The 15,408-nt window shown below is 43.3% G+C and overlaps 2 protein-coding genes across 3 annotated transcripts in view; one reads left to right on the forward strand and one right to left on the reverse strand.

The window, feature by feature from the left end:
• Window positions 1-2,005: 2,005 nt before the first annotated feature.
• Window positions 2,006-15,408, reverse strand: part of EBNA1BP2 (EBNA1 binding protein 2) — a 45,501-nt gene continuing 32,098 nt past the window's right edge. Inside the window, exons 2-13 of one of the 2 annotated variants that reach the window (XM_025389172.1) lie at window positions 12,823-12,870; window positions 10,809-10,953; window positions 10,390-10,538; window positions 10,163-10,251; window positions 9,996-10,079; window positions 9,588-9,760; window positions 8,866-8,989; window positions 7,063-7,152; window positions 5,345-5,420; window positions 5,009-5,102; window positions 2,466-2,628; window positions 2,100-2,317 (exon numbers count right to left, since the gene is read on the reverse strand). In XM_025389172.1, coding sequence (XP_025244957.1) covers window positions 2,267-2,317; window positions 2,466-2,628; window positions 5,009-5,102; window positions 5,345-5,420; window positions 7,063-7,152; window positions 8,866-8,989; window positions 9,588-9,760; window positions 9,996-10,079; window positions 10,163-10,251; window positions 10,390-10,538; window positions 10,809-10,873 — 1,158 coding nt within the window. In that variant the 5' untranslated portion in view covers window positions 10,874-10,953; window positions 12,823-12,870 and the 3' untranslated portion in view covers window positions 2,100-2,266. Of the gene's footprint in view, window positions 2,629-5,008; window positions 5,103-5,344; window positions 5,421-7,062; window positions 7,153-8,865; window positions 8,990-9,587; window positions 9,761-9,995; window positions 10,080-10,162; window positions 10,687-10,808; window positions 10,954-12,822; window positions 12,871-15,408 lie in introns of those variants that run through there. The other variant, XM_025389183.1, reaches the window with a different exon arrangement.
• The window catches only part of CFAP57 (cilia and flagella associated protein 57), a 76,055-nt gene continuing 71,066 nt past the window's right edge, over window positions 10,420-15,408 (forward strand). Inside the window, exons 1-2 of the mRNA XM_025389160.1 lie at window positions 10,420-10,563; window positions 10,825-11,000. Of these exons, the coding sequence (XP_025244945.1) occupies window positions 10,844-11,000 (157 nt within the window). The 5' untranslated portion in view covers window positions 10,420-10,563; window positions 10,825-10,843. The remainder of the gene's footprint in view (window positions 10,564-10,824; window positions 11,001-15,408) is intronic.

Raw genomic sequence — 15,408 nt, forward strand, 5'->3', positions numbered from 1 at the left:
TGTAAATCTTTGCTCTATAATAAAAAAGAAAGAAAAACACCGAGGAAGTAAAAGTTGGGGGGGGCATAGTTTTCAAAGCCTGTAAAAGTATGTTGCATTAATAACTTACTTTTGGCTTTAGCTTTATCAGTGTGAAATGTTGTTAACCTGTGTTCTCCTTTTGTGAAACTCTGTGTTACTTGCGTAATTCAGTCTCTAACTGCTTCTGAGCCTGTTACACATTATCCCCGTGCAATAATATGGCATGAATTATGAAAGAGGACAGAGTAAATGTTTTTGTCTTCTTGACATGTGACCTGTGTGACCACAGTTTTGTTAGTTGAAATTAGTTTATAAACACTAAATTATCTTTGTTCTACATTACAATCTTAGTATTATATGAATCCAGAAATATCCTTTTCATGTGCCAATAATGCTACAAGAAAATGTGAAAATAAGTTATTCTTTCTGCTAAAGATACTACATAGCTCTCAGGCATTTCTAACTTCCTTAAAAATAAAATATGGTTTCTAAACTGGAATGGAGAGAGAAGGGGCAGGTAAAATGGCTTACCACTCTATCAACACAGAGTAAAGCCCAACAATTAATGTGGACTGCCTACTCAACGTACCACCTACACAGAGCTTCCGCCTATGCTAGTACTTCTCAAATATGAACAACCAAGGCTTGCCAGATATTAAGGAAAGAAACCCCAGCAAAATAATCCTAATCAAAGGGGATTATCAGATTATCGTGTTATATTAGGATAATGTTTTAATTATATGGCAGGCAATGTTCTAAGTGTTTTACATTGATTAACCCAATGCTGACAGGAACCCAATGAGGTAGATACATCTATATTATGCCAGAGATGACACGGGAAATACAAATTAAATTCCCTATGGTCAAACAGCAACTAAGCAACAGAGCCAGGCCCCAGAGTCCACGCTTCTTAGCTTCTACAATACTCTACTGCTCAAACATGGGAAAGGGGAGATCAAAATGCACGGACTGCAGAAACAGAATGAAGGGAACAGAAGGAAACTTTATCAAAAAATTAGAATTATAATCATATCCTGAGAGATATAAGATACTGCATCTAGAGAATAAAATGATATGAAAAATGACCAATTCGAGAATAAGGAACTCTTGGGGGATAAATGAAATGAAAGCTAAAATACATATTCAATAAAATGATTTTAGATCGGGCACAGTGGCTCACACCTGTAATCCCAGCACTTTGGGAGGCAGAGGCAGGTGGTTCACCTGAGGTCAGGAGTTCAAGACCAGCCTGACCAATATGGTGAAACCCTGTCTCTACTAAAAATACAAAAATTAGCTGGGTGTGGTGGCGCATGCCCATAATCCAAGCTACTTAGGAAGCTGAGGCAGAATCGCTGGAACCCGGGAAGTGGAGGTTGCAGTGAGCCGAGATTGTGTCACTGCACTCCAGCCTGAGCGATGGAGCGAGACTGTGTTTCAAAAAAAATTTAAAAAACAAAGAAATCTCTCCCCCAAAAGTAGAACTGAAATACAACTTAGAAACAGTGCCTGTGAAATTCTAAAATTCTAAGGAGGAAATTCCTATCAGCCCAAATTAAAGGCAATTTCAGAAATGCAAGGAGATAAAAAGTTTACCTCTTATTTTCCCTTTCTTAGTAAGATACCAAAAAATGGTACACAGCAAAAGAAGGCATATGCTAAGATGGGAAAATATGGGATTCTGGAAATAATGGCACCAACTTAGAAGGTCTAGGAAAAAAGGGACAGTTGTGTGGCGTAACTAGGTTGTAGGAGAAAAATTATAAAGTGGGTAAGATGATAAAGCACCTGGAAAGAACTAAGAATACAGAAGGAAAATTAGGCAAGCAGAAGAACGTAAGGTGAAAGTTAACTGGAGGAAAAACCAAAAGCTGTACCACAAAGAAAATCACGGTGGCTCACGCCTGTAAAATATGGGCATTGAGCTTTACGGGGATTGATTGTAATATAACTACTTAGAAGGATGAGGCATAAGAAATGAGGGAGGTGTCAGTTAAATCATTTATCACAAAATGAAGGCAATTTGAACTCAATGTCTAAATTATCAATAGATAGCAATGCAAAGTAACTTCTCAATCTTTTAGTCTGGACTATTTAAACAAAGGTATGTGTTCCTTTAATAATTTTTCTTTAGTTTATTGAAAGAAATGTTTACAACATGACACCAACAGAAGGGATCAAAGTGTGTTGTGAAATTGTGAGTCTTCATTCCTTTTTCTTGGTTCTTTGTATTCAAAGATGCTGTTTAGTGCGTTCTGTTCTTCATCTTCTCTCTTGTTCGTTTTCCAGGTCTCTTCTACAGAAAAAGATATACCACATTTGGTCACATAGCAGCTTGCCTTCTGCCCCAGGTGAGGACGAACATAACTGAAGGGAGAGGGCAGGGTTGGGAGTGGGAGGGGAGGCTGAGCCTGCTCCTCACCCGGACACCTGGGCTCACTTACATTTGATCCTTTCTTGCCAGGCCTCTTGAGGCCTCTGCCATGAGCTGTCTTGGCCCGGAAGCTAGATACATCATCATAGCTCTCCCGAGTGTTCCACTTTGAGCCTTTCTTCTTTCCACCAAAACCAAACTTCTGGTTTTTATACCGTCGTTTAGCACTGGGCCTGGAAAAGAATGGTCCTAGACATCACCCACAGCACTGTAAACCCTCATGAATTTGATGGCCCAGCAATGCTCTCAGTTTCCTTTCTATAAGCAAAGCACCTTAGGCACGTCTGTAACCCAGAATCTCATCCTTGGCCCCACAATCCTATGCTACAGCCTCTCTAGACAAACTCATCTAGCTCGTTTATTTACAGTTCTGACCACCAGGGCAGGAAAATAAAGCAAGAAGCAGGGAAGGCTCTACATGTATCACGTGGCTTCCTGCTGTCTTTAGAAACCTTTCTATTTTAGGCTGGGTGCAGGGGCTCACGCCTGTAATCCCAGCACTTTGGGAGGCTGAGGCAGGTGGATCATGAGGTCAGGAGATCAAGACCATCCTGGCTAACACGGTGAAATCCCGTCTCTACTAAAAAAATACAAAAAATTAGCCGGGTGTGGTGGCAGATGACTGTAGTCCCAGTTACTCAGGAGGCTGAGGCAGGAGAATGGCGTGAACCCAGGAGGCGGAGCTTACAGTGAGCAAGATCACGCCACTGCACTCCAGCCTGGGTGGCGGAGCAAGATTCTGTCTCAGAAAAATAAAGAAAGCTTTCTATTTTAACAAAATCTTGTTAAATCACCCTCAGTTGTGTCTATTCCTCTCAAGGGTAAATACATGCAGTTCACATCCAAATCTAATGTTACATTTGTAACATTCAAATGTAATGAAATGAATACATTCAAATGTAAACATTCAAATGTAATTATAGGCATTCGAATAACATTCAAATGGAATAACATTCAAATGTAAAACTGGTCATCCAATAGGAATCTTGAATTCAGCATCTCCAAATTCATGTCATCTCCTGGACTGGCTCTACTTGCTGTACATATGCCCTCACTTGAGGCTGGCACTGCTCCCACCAACCCAGACACACAGGTCAAACATGTGAGAGTCAGCCTTGGTTCTTCTCTCACTCTTTATACCCAAGTCAATTACTAAGTCCTGCTCATTTCACCTCTTCAATGTTTCTTCAATCCATCTTCTCTTCTCCCTCAGTTGCCACTTTCAGGTTATTATCATTGCTCATCCGGACTTTAGCAATAGTCTCCTTGTCATTTTTTCAGCTTGCCTCAAGTCTATCACCTATACAAAATCCACTGTAATCTTTTTAAAAACATGAATATAACCTGCTCATTATTATTAGTACAACCTACAACTTAGTCTCTCTACTGCCTTCTAGACAAAGCCCAAGCTCCTCAACAAGGCAAACCCACAGCCCAGGTCCCCCCACCCACATCGTACCCCTCCTTGCTTTGCACTGTATTCCCAGTGACACCAAGGGCTTACTGTTCCTCACAAACCCCTGAGATTTCACACCTCGATGGCTTTGCTCTTTCAGGCTTTCACTTCTTCCCAAACCCAGCTTCTCTTCTATTCTCGTGGTTAATTCCTACTCATGCTTCAAGCAATGCTCAAGTCGAACCCTCCTCCAGAAACCCATCCCCAGACCCTGTCAGGTATTTATAAAAGCTGCCTCAGTACTAATCACCAAATGCCTCTATCATAGCACTTACTATCTTACATGGAAATTATCATTTCCCCTAGGCCTGGTATCCAGGTACGCAAAAAAGTGGACTAGAAAGAACAATGAGAGCCCACATTCTCTCTTTTAATCTTCATACTATGAGGCAGACACTATTTCCTCAACTTAGCAGATGAGGCAATTAGCATTTAGAAAGGTATGGTAACTTGTTCAAAACTGCCCTCCTACTGAGTGGTAGAGTTGGGATCTGAACCCTAAGTCTGAACTCTCGACCATCACACTGTGTGATGAGGAATCAACTTTTACTCAGCATTCACTTAAAGGGTGCCACATACTTAAAAGTACCTTCTTGGGATGGGTGCAGTGGTTCACACCTATAATCCCAGCACTTTGGGAGGCTGAGGTGGGTGAATCACTTGAGGCCAGGAGTTCAAGACCAGGCTGGCCAACATGGCAAAACCCCACCTCTACTAAAAATGCAAAAATTAGCTGGATGTGGTGGCGGGCACCTGTAGTTCCAGTTACTCAGGAGGCTGAGGCACAAGAATCGCTTGAACCCAGGTGGTGGAGGTTGCAGTGAGCCAAGACTGTACCGCTGCACTATAGCCTGGGTGACAGACTGAGACTCTGTCCAAAAAACACAAGTTTAAAAAGTGCCTTCTTTTACTCTTCAAAGACTGGCATGGCTAAAAGGGCCCATCACACAGTGCTAGGGGTCTCGGCCACAGGCAGCAGCTGCACTGTCTGGACTCTATGGCTGTGCTGGTGGAGGTGCTATGTCTGCCATCCTTGTGACCTGTGGCCCCATCACACCTCACGGGATCCAAAGAAACCACGCCAAAACACTTCTCACCCCTTCTTCATCTGCTGGCCTTTGGCTCCTGCCTTCGTGCGCTGTGCCAGAGGTTTCTGATCTCCCTCAAGGAAATCCAGTTTATCGGAGAAGCCTGTAAGTGAAGAAGTAATTGTGATCGGCACCACTGTATTTTAAGAAGAAAAGTTTAAACCACCATATGAGGCTATTATTTGCTACACTGATTTTAACAGTCACATCCTGCTCTCCAACACCATTCCCAACACCTAGATCCGATAGGTCCACATCAACCAAGAAGGCTCCAAAGCACTAAGTGTTCAAATCAACTCTAAAGTACCTGCTACCCTTGTTCCCCTAGCAGAGAGATGTACCAACCTTTCTGATACTTCTTAATAGCATTCATCATATGTGCTTTCTCCTGCTGCCTCTTCTGAAGAACCTCCGTTTGCACCTGTGATATGAACACAAGGACTATTATAGCTATTCCATACCATTACTCCAGTGTCTATACCATGATGAATGCCACTACCCTTTGACATTTACTATGTGCCAAAAACTGTTAGGGACTCTAAGTATATTCTTAGATCTAGGTATATTCTTCATAGATGAAGACATATCTGTCTCATAACAATGCAGTGAAGTTGAAATTTGTGTTATCCCCTAAATTGAAGCACAGAGAAGTTAACTTGCCCAAGTTGCATAGTGAAAAAGTGCACAGCTGAGATGACCCATGCTGTTTGACTCCAAAGCCAGCACTCATCCTATTATACAATCCTGCCTACAAAACTGAAGCAAATCATGTTTAAGACTACAACAATTTTCACATCACATTTGGACAGATTATTTAACTCACTGTTACTAGGCATGAAAGTAATCAAAAGGAAGAGAAAAAAAACAATGTCCCCAGGAAAAGAAAAGAAAAAAGTTTGAAGGATAAAAGGAGACATTTTATAATACTCTAACAGAGGGTTTCTCAATCTTGATACTGCTACAGTGTGCAGAGAATAATTCTTTGCTGGGGCGTAGGGGCCTGTCCTGCACTGTAGGATATTTAGCAGCACCCCTGCCCTCTACCTACTAGATGCCAGTAGTACCCTCCCTCCCAAATTTGACAACTAAAAATATCACCAGGCAGTCATAGAAAACTCCTGGGAAGCAAATTCACCCCAGTTGACAACCTCTTCCCCAATGTTTCCTTAAATTAGGAACGGTGAACTAAAAGGCCCAAGTGAGTTTGTCTTTGCTTTTGGTAATTTTGGTTATGTTAAATTACTTATTGGTGTCTTTGAGAGAATCTCAACCATCCACCTCCAGATCAAAGAAATAATAAATCTGCAGCAGGCCTTTTGTAGAGGACAGGATCCCAGCCTATTCTTACTCTGCTGAGAATGTATCAGTGAAACGACCCCAAATGTGGACAAGGGTCCTGCAACCCAGATCACAACTGCTTCTGTCCAAATGTTGACAAAGTCTTAACATCCACGCCAATCTTCCTCACATTCATGTTTTTCCACAATCCTAACTTTAAAACTCGTCATCTTCTGAAAAGTTTCAGGGTATGCCTGATCTGGTGTTACATTAGCAAGACATTCACAGTTCAAACACACAGGCAATCTTTCAGATTGGACGATAATCATTAGGATAATTTCTTCAGGGACATGATTATCACATAGGCCAGTGAATCCCAAACCAGGATGCATTTCAGAATCACCTGGAAAGCTTTTGGGGAAGGGGGAAAACAGACACAGATTCCCAGGGATTCTGAAGTCTAGAATTCTGTTTTGAAAAACTTCCCCTGGTGATTTTGCTGTGAGGTCAGGTTTGGAAACCACTCATCTGGACCCAGTGTATAGATATGAAAACTGAAGACCCGAGAGGTGACTGGCTCGCCTGCAGTCACCATACTACTCCTGGGGAAGCATTCATGTCCAGGCAAGACTGTGCTCATGAATACCAGCACATACACTGAGAGACGGTAAACACACAATCAACACACAGCTCCATTCAGTTCAGGGGACCACGTCAGACTACGGCAATCTCATTTAACACACACACTCCGCCTCTTCCTGTTCCCTGCACACTTTCCTTCTCACCTTCTTCCCGTATTTCCTAAGTGCTCGCAGTTGTTTAGCCTTTTCAGACCTCTCCATGGCAGCCTGTTTAGTCTGCAGCTTCTGTCGAATCTACAACACAAAACGCTGTCAGTTTATGTTATTTGAATCTGGAATGACCACTACTTAGGATGCACTAGAGCAGGGAACAGATATTCCCTGTTCTTTAAACTGTGGAACTTGTAAATCATCAATTCCAACCCCTGAGGACAATGGGGCCCACAGGCTGAGCACTTTACCAAAAGTGTCAGAGTGAAGCCAGAGATTGAAAGCCACCTTCCCACTCCCAGTGTGCTGTCTGTTTCATTTTACAAACTGCCTGTCTGAAGCCCAGGAAAGAAGACAAACTTCTCCCCATTTCTACTGTCAGTAGACTGAGGCTGGAAACCAGTATGTGGCCTCAGTGTCCTTTTCTAGTATACCACACACACAATAAAAATCCACGCAGATATCAGGTGCCTAGCCTTTTCAGTCAAACATACACATTTTAGTTAAAGGACGAGAAGTTGTCAGTGAGAACTTTTACAGAGTTCACAGTGAGAAGGTGAAATACTACCATGACAAAAGCTCCCTAAAATCCAGTTTGAGACCCCAGGGTACAATTTAAATATACTCATCCCTCAGTATCCATAGAGGATTAGTTCTAGGACCCACTACAGACATCAAAATCCACAGATGCTCAAGTCCCTCATATAAAAATGGTGTAGCATTTGCATATAACCTACACTCGCCTCCAGTATACTTTAAAGTCAGGGGACCTCAACTCCTGGGCCACAGACTGCCACGAACCTGCTATGAATCTGTGGCCTGTTAGGAACCAGGCCACACAGCAGGAAGTGAGTGGCAGGCAAGTGAGCGTTACCACCTGAGCTCCACCTCCTGTCAGATCAGCGGCTGCATTAAATTCTCATAGGAGCCCAAACTCTACTGTGAACTAAGCATGCAAAGGATTTAGGTTGTGTGCTCCTTATAAGAATCTAATGCCTGATGATCTGAGGTGGAACAGTTTCATCCCAAAACTATCCCCTCCCCCAGTTCATGAAAAAATTGTCATCCATGAAACCGGTCCCTGGTGCCAGACCACTGCTTTAAATAGTCTCTAGATTACTTATAATACTGAATTCAATGCTACGCATCATGTCATTCTCACAGATTAAATGTTCTCAGCACATGGCAAATTCAAGTTTTCTTTTTGCAACATTTTCAAATTTTTTTCTCAAATATTTTTGATCCAAGGTTGGTTGAATCCACAGATGCTGAACCCAAGGCTATGGAGGGCTGAGTATATCTTGGATTACATGCTGGCAATCCCCTCCTCCAAAGTTAAATGAGGTCCAAGTTCTACCCAACTCTAAATTGTACTGCATCTGAACCATCTAAGAATCCCTCATTTTATAGAGGAGAAAACTGAGGCCCAGAGAAAAGTAATTATCTACAAGTTCTAGCACTACCAGTGGCAAGGGCACAAGAATGCTGTCTTCTCTGCACACCATGCCATGACCAAGCCAGCTAGGAAATGCAATGGGCCATCTTCACCTCAAGGACCACACTTCTCACAGCACTGTTCCTCTCCTTAATTGCTGATTTTAGAAAAAATGTCATTCTTATATGCATCTAATTGGTGGTAACTGGCATGACTCTGAAGTAGTCAATCTATGGAAGAGGTAATAATTGTCCTCTGACAACTGGCTCCCCATTATTGAGCTCACAGCTATCTTTCTAAGCCAGCTGAATATGCTTAAGTACAAAGTTTTGGCTTTCCAGAGGAAAACTTCTATTTCTTACCTTCTGCATCTGCAGATCAGACTTGGCCATTTCTGCAAAATAATCAGTGGGTCGCTTGGTAGGGACTTTGAGCTGATGGAGGCGGGGTAAGACTGCAAGCACTGCGGCCTGGGCTTGGCGGTAGCTGAGAATTGTGGGACAAAATGTATAATGAGGTGAAGGAGAGAGGCCTTACGTTCCTTTTTATTGCCTCTCATGAGTTATCCAAGCTCAGAAGGACTCTCAAAATCTGACCTCCATTAACAAGAACAAACAAATAAAAACTGTCACCAAACCTCACTGATTTAGTATCTAAAAGAAATGCAGACATATACCAGTTTTTAAAAAGGGGAGGGGTATTGCTAAAAATAGTTTAAGAGAATGACTACTCTAAAGGTACCCATTAGCACAAACTAACGTCGATTATGGATTCTTACATAATTACTAAAGCAGTTCCACACAAGAACATCCCATAAGCAATGTTTTGTTTTTTTTTTTAACTGAAGCATGCACAAAAAGTTTTAACATGAATATTTCAAATTAGTCCATAAACTGGATTTTGAATCGTGACTGTGGACCAAGGAGCTCTCCTCTCAAACAGCGAGAATCTCCTAGCTATTCTTAGTCAAAAGAAGCCGCTCTCCCTACTCCTAAGCTTATTCTGAGTGCAGGCTTACTAATTTCCCCTCTTTGCCACTCTCCTGCACAAGGATCCTCAACTTCTCCAACATTTGAAAACATACAAACTCATCTCTCGCTGGAAGTCGTCTTCTGGATCAACAGCTTTCTGGTCCTTGTTCTGAGGTGTTGGCGACTCAGATCCACCGATTTCTGGCACCGGACCCAGTGTCACATCGAGTCTTTCAACCCATTCCAGATCCCGCTTGAATTCTGCCAAACATTGCTTCAGGCCATTCTAGGAAATCCAGACACTGAGCTCATAAGAAGGGGATTCTGAGTTTGTTCTTCCCAAGCACAGGCTGTTAGGCGAAGGGACAAAGCGCTAATCCCTAATACACAGACAGGTAATAGACCCTCTTGGCAAGGCTCAGGGTGCATCTTTTCCTGGGACAAGAATCGGTCTCCCAAGCCCAACAGCAGCTGGTGCGCATCCCAAGTCTGAGTACCCCCGACCCTGTGCCCGCGCTCACCACGTCGTTCACGGCCTTCTTCGGCCCCTCTAGCACGACATTGAGGCCTGGCTTCAGAAGCCCTCGGGAAAACGCATCCTGCAACTGCAGGACACAATCACGGTCACTCCCAGGGGTGTAAGACCCCCTCTCCCACGCCCAGCCCCGCGAGCTCGGCTGACACTTACCTCTCTATCTGTGACAAGAGATTCATCGGATTCCGACTCCGAATCCGAGAGCGGAGGAGTGTCCATCTCGCCGCACGGACGTCCTACACCTACAGGAAGAAGCGGGGTATCCCGAGACCCAAGCGGCTAGCAGAGGGCGGCCCTGGCCGCCGCTGCCTGCCTTCAGCCCCCTACTCCCAGGTCGTGGCTCCACGTGCCACCGAGTCGCACCAGGGCTAGCAACTCACAGCTACTGCTCAACTTTTGATTGGGACTTCCGCTTCCGGCGGCAAACCATACTTCCGGTTTGTCGTTGCTATAGGAACCGCTACGGCGTTTGAAAGTGCCCGGGTTACTTAGGATCCGCACAGGTAGTGCCTGTGGATACATGCGTGGTCTGCTGACCCAGAGAGAAGTGAAAGGTGGGAGAGGGTACCTGGGGGTCGCCAGAAGGAGCTGGTAGCAGTGAGGGTACAAAGGAAAGGCAGAAAAAGGAGCCGCGGGGATGGGGTGGCGCGCAGGAGGACCCCGGGGGAGGGGGAAGGGGAGGGGGAAAGGGGAGGGGCAAGGGGCGGGGGGGCGTGTCCTGGATGCTGGGCGGGGCGTGTCTGGGCCGGGGGCGGGGTCGGGGCGGAGCGGGGCAACGCTCTCCACTCTGAAGCGCTGCCTTGGTGGTTCAGCAGAACTCTTTGGCGGGAGATCATGTCGGCCGTGGTAGCTCAGACGCTGCATGTTTTTGGTCTTCGATCCCACGTGGCCAACAATATCTTCTACTTCGATGAACAGATCATTATATTTCCTTCAGGAAATCACTGTGTGAAGTACAATGTGGATCAGAAATGGCAAAAATTCATTCCAGGTAAAAACCCTTTCCATCCTGACATATACAGGAATGGTATGTGCCACATATAACCCCATAATCCCAGCTGGTATGTGCCACATATAACCCCATAATCCCAGCATGATGATTGGAAAGAAAGATTTTGGCCAATTTGAATATATATGCAGTATTATAAAGGTAGAGGAAATACATGGCAACTTGTATTATGAAACTAGATTAATCAGTCATGCATACGTAGTTAAAATCACATATAAAATGTTAATTTAAAAGTACTTTTTTCACTGTAATTTCAGGAAAACATGTTAAGAATCCCTCTTTTGGTATCTTCAATATCATTGCCTTTGTCATTACCAGAGCCCCTTTTTGAGTTGTCTGACACAGTTTTCCTGAGCACACCACCTTCATTACATCACCTTTTGAATCCATGTATGATGAAGACACTGTAAACTTTATCCCAAGTTGCAAATAACCATTTGTATAACATTACAGCCCTTATTTTTGTTCACAGTGGTCCTGTTGATGATATTCATGATTTCAACAACCGAATCCATTTTCCCATTTTTTGTTGCATTGACACCTTTTATTGTGACATATACACACGAAAGAATGTACCCTACGTATATGTAATATTTAAAGAATTACAATAGAATGTAGATCTGTGAACCCAGCCACCAGCATAGGAAATCGAATATTACCAGTTCTAGGGCTTCTCCCTATATTCTGTGTCCTGCTGCATCAGTTCAACATCATGCTTTTGAGATTCATGCATCTTGATACATATAACCAAGTTCATTGTATTGCTATGTAGTGTTCCATCATATGAATATAATGTCTCAAATATATGTATTCACTCTAGTGTTGAGGGACATTTGGGAAATAACAATCATTTGCTATTACAAACTATACTACTATAAACATTCTTGCATGCGTATACATTTATCTATTTGTGCAGATTCTCTAGGACACACGGCCAGGACTAAACTTACGGAGTAATATGATAGTACCAATTTACACTCCCACCAGGAGTGCATAAGAGTTCTCATTCCTCAACAACCCTGCCAACCCTTGGTATTGTCCAACTTCCTAATTTTTTGCTAATCCAGTAGTTGAGAAAAGGAATTGTGGTTTTCGTTTGCATTTCGCTATCGTTAATGATGATGAGTATCTGTTTACATGTTTATGGGCTATTCCTATTTAGTCGTATGTTAAATGCCTTGTTCAAGTCTTTTACTTGTTTTTTATAGTTTGTTGTGCAGGAAATTTTTGGCAATTTTATTGATTTACATGCACAATTTATCTATTCTGTATGCCAATAATTTGTCAGATATATATATATGTCTTGCAAATAATTTCTTCCAGTTTGGGGCATTTTTCTCCCACCTTACAGTATCTTTTGATGGACAAAAATTATTAGTTTTAATAAAGTCAAATTTATCAACCACATAATATTCTGTTGGAATAAACTGTATTAAATACAGTTGACTTTTATTTATTAATGTTTATTTCCAGCATATTTGCTAAATTATTATTAATTCTAATGATTTGTCTATAGATTATGCAGGGATTTCTATACAGACTATCATATTATCTACAAATAACAATGGTTTTCTTCCTTTTTCTTGTGCTACCTGTGCTGGTAAGCACCTCCAGACAGTGTTGAATACGGGTGATAAATATGGACATCTGGCTGGGCGCAGTTGCTCACGCCTGTAATCCCAGCACTTTGGGAGGCTGAGGTGGGCAGATCACGAGGTCAAGAGATCGAGACCATCCTGGCCAATATAGTGAAACCCCATCTCTACTAAAAATACAAAAATCAGCTGGGCGTGGTGGCACGTGCCTGTAGTCCCAGCTACTTGAGAGGCTGAAGCAGGAGAATTGCTTGAACCTGGTAGGCGGAGGTTGCAGGGAGCCGAGATCGTGCCACTGTACTCCAGCCTGGGCAACCAAGCAAGACCCTGTCTCAAAAACAGAAATAAAAAAGATCATATGACTTCCCAATATTAATTAAATTATGGTTTTATACAGACAACGTTAATTTATATTTGCTGTCATACTTACCAAACTCTTTGCCCACCGTCACTCTTTACAAATCAGATATTCCAGGTGGGATCATTTTCCTTCTGCATTTACTGATAATGTGTTAATAAACTCTCCCAGTTTTTGTCTGAAAATGACTTTATTTTATCCTCACTTCTGAAAGATAGTTTCAACAGGTATGCAATTTTTATCAACACATTATAAATCGTATTCCATTGTGTTTTTTTGGCTTCTGTTTTGTTGCTGTGCTTAAGAAATTAGCTATCAGCATCGTCTTTCTGTAGATGATCTTTTTTCCTGGATGTTTAATGTCTGTCTATGGTGTGTGTGTGTGTATATATATATCTATGCACATACACTATATACATATATATGTATAAAATATGCACCATATATACACACACCATATACATATATGTACATGTATATATGATGTGTATATATACATATATATGTATACATATGTGTGTATATATACACACACACACACATAGATACATACAGACATACAGTATAGTTTATATTTTCATTTTTTATCCTCTTAGGGATTCTTTGAGATTCCTGGATCTAAGGACAGGTATCTTTTTTGTTCTGTTATCTCCTTCTGGAACTCCAAACCGTCTCAACTCCATCCTCCACAGTTTTTTTCTTTTCTTTTCTTTTCTTTTCCTTTTTTAAAGAAACCAGGTCTCACTCTGTTGCCCAGGCTAGAGTGCACTGGCACAATCATAGCTCACAGCAGTCTCAAACTCCTGGGTTCAGGCCATCCTCCCCACCTTAACCTCCTGAATAACTGGGAATACAGGCATGCACCACCTTGACCAGCTAATTTTTTTTATGTAGATGGGGTCTGGCTATGTTGCCCAGGCTGGTCTTGAACTCCTGGACTCAACCCATCCTCCCACCTCAGCCTCCCAAGTAGCTGGGATTACAGGTACAAGCCACCACACCGTGTATGTGTGTGTGTGTGTGTGTGTGTGTGTGTGTGTGTGTGTGTTTGAGACAGCGTTTCGCTTTTGTTGCCCAAGCTGGAGTGCAATAGCTCAATTTCGGCTCACCACAACCTCCACCTCCCAGGTTCAAGTGATTCTCCTGCCTCAGCCTCCTGAGTAGCTGGGATTACAGGCATGGGCCACCATGCCCAGCTAATTTTGTATTTTTTAGTAGAGACAGGGTTTCTCTGTGTTGGTTAGGCTGGTTTCGAGCTCCCAACTTCAGGTGATACGCCCACCTCGGCCTCCCAGAGTGCTGGGATTACAGGCGTAAGCCACCACGCCCGGCCTGTAAATATATTTTTAAACATTTTTTAATGAAGGAGGGGGCCATGAAATCAAAAGTACCTAGAGCCCTCAAAAACCGTAATGTGACCCTGATTGCATTTCCCAAATAAAGTATTTACACTTTAATCTTTGTCTGAGGCTCTGTTTTCTAGAGGATCACAGCCTTCATTTTCATTCTTATTACCTCATGGTTGTGAGATGAGAGCTCTATCTCCAGATATCACCTCTAGATTTCAGGAAAAAGGTGATAGAATGCATCTGTCTGGTTTTTAAGGAAGCACCAGCTTTATCATAAAGCCACTCTAGAAGACTTCTGCCTCCACCTCGTGTCCAGAATGTCACACACGTCAGCTAACTGCAAGGGAGGCTGAGGAATCCAGTAGTTGGCATCCCAGCCTCTGGAGGAGAGGAGGAGTGATGAGCCAGCCACTCAGGGAATAAAGGCCTATATGGTCTGACCCGATTCCACCCCTTTAGGCCCATCTTTGGTCACCCCATCTCACATGCAGTGCCCCAGCAAACCCACTGCTTGCAGTTCTTGCACTATGCCGTACCCTTTGTCACATCCACCCCTTGGCTCAAGCTCTTACTGCCACCTGCCACCCAGCCCCCATCTCACCTCGCCCCCTGCCCTCCTTCAGGAAACTTTCCCTGACTTCTCCTCCCACCTCATCCTCAGAGGTGCCTGCCCTAGTCAGTTTCTTTTGGGGACAGAGTCTCCCTCTGTCTCACAGGCTGGAGTGCAGTGGCACGATCTCAGCTCACTGCAGTCTCCGCCTCCCAGGTTCAAGCAATTCTCCTGCCTCAGCCTCCCGAGTAGCTGGGATTACAGGTACCTGCCACCACACCTGGCTAATTTTTTTATTTTTAGTAGAGACGGGGTTTCACCATGTTGGCTAGGCTGGTCTCGAACTCCCCATCTCAAGTCATCTGCCTGCCTTGGCCCCCTGAAGTGCCAGGATTACAGGCGTGAGCCACCACGCCTGGCCCCTAGTCATTTTCATAATGCCCAAACACAGCTATGGCAAGGCCGCCTTTATTCTTTGTGTCCACCACTGTCCACTCCAGTGCCCACTACTGTGCTTGGTTCCTGTTGAATCCTGGTG

The sequence above is a fragment of the Theropithecus gelada genome, chromosome 1 (genome assembly GCF_003255815.1).
Source record: "Theropithecus gelada isolate Dixy chromosome 1, Tgel_1.0, whole genome shotgun sequence".
Taxonomy (NCBI): domain Eukaryota; kingdom Metazoa; phylum Chordata; class Mammalia; order Primates; family Cercopithecidae; genus Theropithecus; species Theropithecus gelada.